This window comes from Seriola lalandi, unplaced genomic scaffold (genome assembly GCF_002814215.2).
Source record: "Seriola lalandi dorsalis isolate HSWRI2012SDOR001 ecotype SW California unplaced genomic scaffold, Sedor1 jcf7180002054977, whole genome shotgun sequence".
Taxonomy (NCBI): Eukaryota; Metazoa; Chordata; class Actinopteri; order Carangiformes; family Carangidae; genus Seriola; species Seriola lalandi.
The window spans coordinates 921,352-926,351 of NW_019525527.1; the positions used below are offsets into that span (position 1 = coordinate 921,352).

Here is a 5,000-nt window from a genome sequence, read left to right on the forward strand (position 1 = left end):
CTCTCTTTTTCCTCTCTCTCTCTCTGTGATTGTCGGAGCACACGAGAGGAATAACACCAGTGATGTGTGTGTGTGTGTGTGTGTGTGTGTGTGTGTGTGTATGAACCCGTTGCGGCCCCATGGCGTGCTAATAGCCGTCTAACATCTCCCAGATGGAGCTGTCACACACACACACACACACACACACACACACACAGTCATGCATAGGGAGCGTGTGAGCAGCCTCCTCCTCTTCTTCTTCCTCAGTTTATTGAACGCTGCTCAGAGCTGCGTTCACAGTCTCCACATCTTCACTCAGACGAAACTAATCACGTCCGACCCTGACGTCACACACGTGGCGGGTTCAGAGAACTTCCTGCTTTTCATTTTTACATTTTATTACCCACAAATTCAACAGAGCCGTGATACTGATGCTGTCATTTCTATTGATTATTGATCGGCCATATATACTGATATACAGATGTGGGACAAATTAAAGGAGCATGCAGTGTGTCTCCTACAGGTGATTTAACCCTAAAACCCCTAAAGGTCCACAACAACCTCCAACAGACCCTTAGAACCTCTTAAAGAACCACTAGAACCTTGTGTAGAACGTCTTCAATGAGCCTCTAGAACCTCCTCATCGACCAGTGAAACATCCTGAGAACCTGCTGGAGGAACGTCTTTAGATGGTGTCAGTAACGTCTCATATAATTAGCTGGAATGAATTTGAACAGGAACGACAGCGTCTCGGCTGCAGGACGTGACGACGACGTGGTGACGGAGCGTTTTCAGAACCGTGGATCACCGGACTGGAAACCAAAAATTACACTTCGAATATTTAATTTTTCCAAACGTTATAATGAAAGTTTGACAGTTCATCAGTTCCAAAATACACACAAAACGCAATCCGACTTGAATGCATCGTTTGATTGACGGGGGGCGTGGCTAAGAATCCCAGCTAATAATGATGTCACGCTCGAAAAAACAATAAACGCTGCAGTTTGACGATTAGAGGTGAAACGAGAAGCTGCGTTACTGCGACACGCCCAGAGGGACGTGTGTGTGTGTGTGTGTGTGTGTGTGTGTGTGTGTGTGTGTGTGTAGGTGTGTAAAAATGCACCCAGTAAATAATAAATTCCTATTAAGTAGACACACACACACACACACACACACACACCTTCATTATGTGCAGTATGTGTTAATCCTGTTCATACAGAATGAGTGTGTAGGTGTTCAAAACAGTGTGTGTGTGCGTGAGTGTGTGTGTGTGTGTGTGCGTGAGTGTGTGTGTGTGTGTGTGTGTGTGTGTGTGTGTGTGTGTGTGTCCAGGCTGATAAATAATTCAGCAGATGGAAGCAGTGTGACTCCCCACCGGCTCTCAGAAACAACCTCTGGCTCTGTGTGTGTGTGTGTGTGTGTGTGTGTGTGTGTGTGTGTGTGTCACTGCATTTACACGTCTCTCTGGTTTCATGTGTGTGTGAAAACTCAGCGTGTGTGTGTTTTTCTGTGTGTGTGTTTCCTGCAGGCGTCTGCAATGGAAAACAGAAGACTCTCTCTCTCCCCTCCCCCACTATCTGCTACCTCGCACGCCCGCTCACTTGCTGCTCCACTCAAGCGAGGAGGCTCTGTATTTCTTTGTTCCTCTCTCTCCCTCTCTCTCTCTCTCTCTCTCTCTCCTTCTCTCTCTCTCTCCTCTCTCTCTCTCTCTCTCTCTCTCTCCCTCTCTCTTCTCTCTCTCTCTCTCTCTCTCTCTCTCTCTCCCTCCTCCTTTCTCTCTCTCTCGCGCTGTGTCTTATTATCTAACTCGTCCGCTGCTGAAGGACAGACAGCGGCTCATTTGTTGGCGAGGAGGATGAGGAGAAAGAGGAGGATGAGGAGAGAAAAGAGAGAGGAGGATGAGGAGAAAGAGGAGAGAGGAGGAGAAAGAGGAGGATGAGGAGAAAGAGGAGGATGAGGAGAAAGAGGAGAGAGGAGGAGAAAGAGGAGAGAGGAGGAGAAAGAGGAGGATGAGGAGAAAGAGGAGAGAGGAGGAGAAAGAGGAGGATGAGGAGAGAAAAGAGAGAGGAGGAGAAAGAGGAGGATGAGGAGAAAGAGGAGGATGAGGAGAAAGAGGAGGATGAGGAGAAAGAGGAGGATGAGGAGGGAGGAGAAGATGAAGATCAGTTCAGGTGTACTGTGACCTCAGGTTTCTCCATCTCAGAGTCACAACTGAGTCAAATCGCCCTGAATCAACACGTCAGCTGTTCTTTATGGATAAAATCTATAAATCCAGTTAGAATCAAAAGGACAAAGACACTAACGAGGGACTTCACAGAGAATCCATAGAGTATCACAGCTGATCACAGCTGATCACAGCTGATCACAGCTGATCACAGCTGATTTAAACTAGAGACAGTCACACCAACAGTTTGGGCAGAAATCATAATCAAGATTATTTTGATCAATATTGATCTCACGGTGATTATTACTATTATACTATTACTCCTTGACAGTAGTTTCATCCATTAATAATAAAAAGTATCAGACGTTCATGTTCCCCTGAGGATGAACTGATGAAACCATCAGTTTGACTTGTCGGTTCATCTGATGACGTTCCCATCATCCTCTGCTGTACTCTGTGTTTAGTGCCAGTTAGCAGCGGTTAGCATGCTAACAGGTAAGCTAAGATGGCCGTGATGACATCATTAACCTGCAGTGATGAACTGGTCACAGTGACTCTTTCGCTCCTCCGTCACTCCGATGTTTCTACTAGAAATAATATTTTGGCCTGAAAACATTTGGTACTAACTTCTTCTTTACATCTGTCTTTCCTCTCAGTTTTCCACGTGCCCCCGCCCACCTCTCCCACCCATCTCCCCCGGCAACCGTTCAGCTCTGCGCCCCAGCAACTGGCCCCCGCATCCTTCTGCTCCCTCTCCTCCTCCCGCCTCCAGGACAAGCATCAGAAGCTGAGGGAGAGCCGCAGGGTCTCCACCTTCCTCCCGTCCTTACCTCTGCTTCCTCCGTCCTCCTCCTCCTCTTCCTCGCCTGACCCCCATCGCTTCCGCTGCCATGACGACGACCTCGACAAGCCCAAGGGCAAGCGTCCCTGCAAGATGAAGCACACGGGAGGAGATGCGGCAAGGGAGGAGGAGAGATACGAAGGAGGGAGCGAGGAGGAGGAGGAGGAGGAGAAGAACGGGAAGGTGAGTGAAGTTTGTGGAAGTTTCACAATCTTTAAAGGGTCAGTTCACCAAAATAAAAGCTTATACAAGAATTACTACGCAGGTCAAATAGATCCTGTGATTGGTGATCGGATCCTGATCGGACCTTTTTTTTGTCTTTAGACTTTAGACTTGGTTTCCTCTGAATTAGATTTTAGTGGTTACAAAAATAACCCGAGCTCCAACATGAGTCTCTCTGTCTTTACCTGTTCAATACTCAACAATCACCTGCATCATACACCTGCGTCAGGTGATAGTGCCGTGTGTTAATATGAAATAAAAGAAGATTTTTATACATTTTTGCTCATAAAGTTGGAATAAAATATTTTTTTAAATATTTTTTTAGCGCCAAACAAATGTTATGCATGAATTCATTTCACCTGGGTAATTGGGAAACATAATGTGATCATTACACCTGGACAAAAGTGATTACTGATGCGGAGGAAAACAATATTATTCCAACTTTATGGGCAACAGTGTATATTTCTTTATGAAGGAGGGTTTCTGTCGGGAGGTCTGACAGGAAGAGGAGGAGGTCGTCGGGGTATCGTGGAAGTTTAAAGGCTCGGCGTCGTCATGGAGAAAGACGGTTTAGAGATGCTCCTGTATGTGGAGACTGGAGCATGACGGCGCTTGTTTTCCTGTTTAGTTCCAGGCAGACGTGTAAACACATGCAAATAATGTGACTCAGCATGAGTCAAACTCCCACACTGACGCCCGGGGGAGAGGGTGGGGGGGGCTCCTCGTTTTCTTCCTCTCGGTGTGGAGATGTGTGAAGACACGACCTCTCAGGGGAAGTGTCGGGGAGGGAGGGATTGTCTTCTCGTGATGTCACGGCGTCGTGCTGCGTCTCATCTGAAGGTGGAAATATTAAAACACCTTTAAACAATTTAAACACTCTCTGCTGTTTGATTCGTTCTGACGCTAGAAATCCAGCTCCAAACTCAGTCTGTAAACAAAGATGGCCGCCCCCTCCGCCACGTCACACACAGGTGTCTGAAGCTCACAGTGAGCTGCTCCACCGTCACCATCTGGGCAGCACCAGACTCCGCCTCTAACTCCCAGCTAATCCAAATATGGGCAAAGAGGCGGGGCTTGTGGAGAACTAGAATTTAAAAATTAGAATATTGACAGATTTATTCCTTGTTTCTTTCTTACCTCGTTTCTTTCTTGCCTCGTTTCTTTCCTCTGTTTCTTTCTTGCCTCGTTTCTTTCCTCTGTTTCTTTCTTCCCTCGTTTCTTTCTTGCCTCGTTTCTTTCCTCTGTTTCTTTCTTCCCTCGTTTCTTTCTTGCCTCGTTTCTTTCCTCTGTTTCTTTCTTCCCTCGTTTCTTTCTTGCCTCGTTTCTTTCTTCCCTCGTTTCTTTCCTCCCTCGTTTCTTTCTTCCTTTGTTTCTTTCTTCCCTCGTTTCTTTCTTGCCTCGTTTCTTTCTTCCCCCGTTTCTTTCCTCCCTCGTTTCTTTCTTCCCTCGTTTCTTTCTTCCTTCAATTCTTTCTTCCCTCGTTTCTTTCCCCCCTCGTTTCTTTCTTCCCTCGTTTCTTTCCTCCCTCGTTTCTTTCCTCTGTTTCTTTCTTCCCTCGTTTCTTTCCCCCCTCGTTTCTTTCTTCCCTCGTTTCTTTCCTCCCTCGTTTCTTTCCTCTGTTTCTTTCTTCCTTCGTTTTTTTCTTCCCTCGTTTCTTTCCCCCCTCGTTTCTTTCCCCCCTCTCTGTTAATCATTGTAATTATCGTCCTGATTGGAGCTCACTGGGAAAACTCAGCAGGGACATGTGTGTGTGTGTTTACTGTGTGTGTGTGTGTGTGTGTGCGTGTGTGTGTG

General features: G+C 46.7%; 1 protein-coding gene across 1 annotated transcript in view; it reads left to right on the forward strand.

Moving 5' to 3' along the window:
- Positions 1-5,000, forward strand: part of LOC111646898 (BCL-6 corepressor-like) — a 31,546-nt gene that overhangs the window by 15,426 nt on the left and 11,120 nt on the right. Inside the window, 1 exon segment of the mRNA XM_087171134.1 lies at positions 2,800-3,167. Within this exon segment, the coding sequence (XP_087027260.1) occupies positions 2,800-3,167 (368 nt within the window).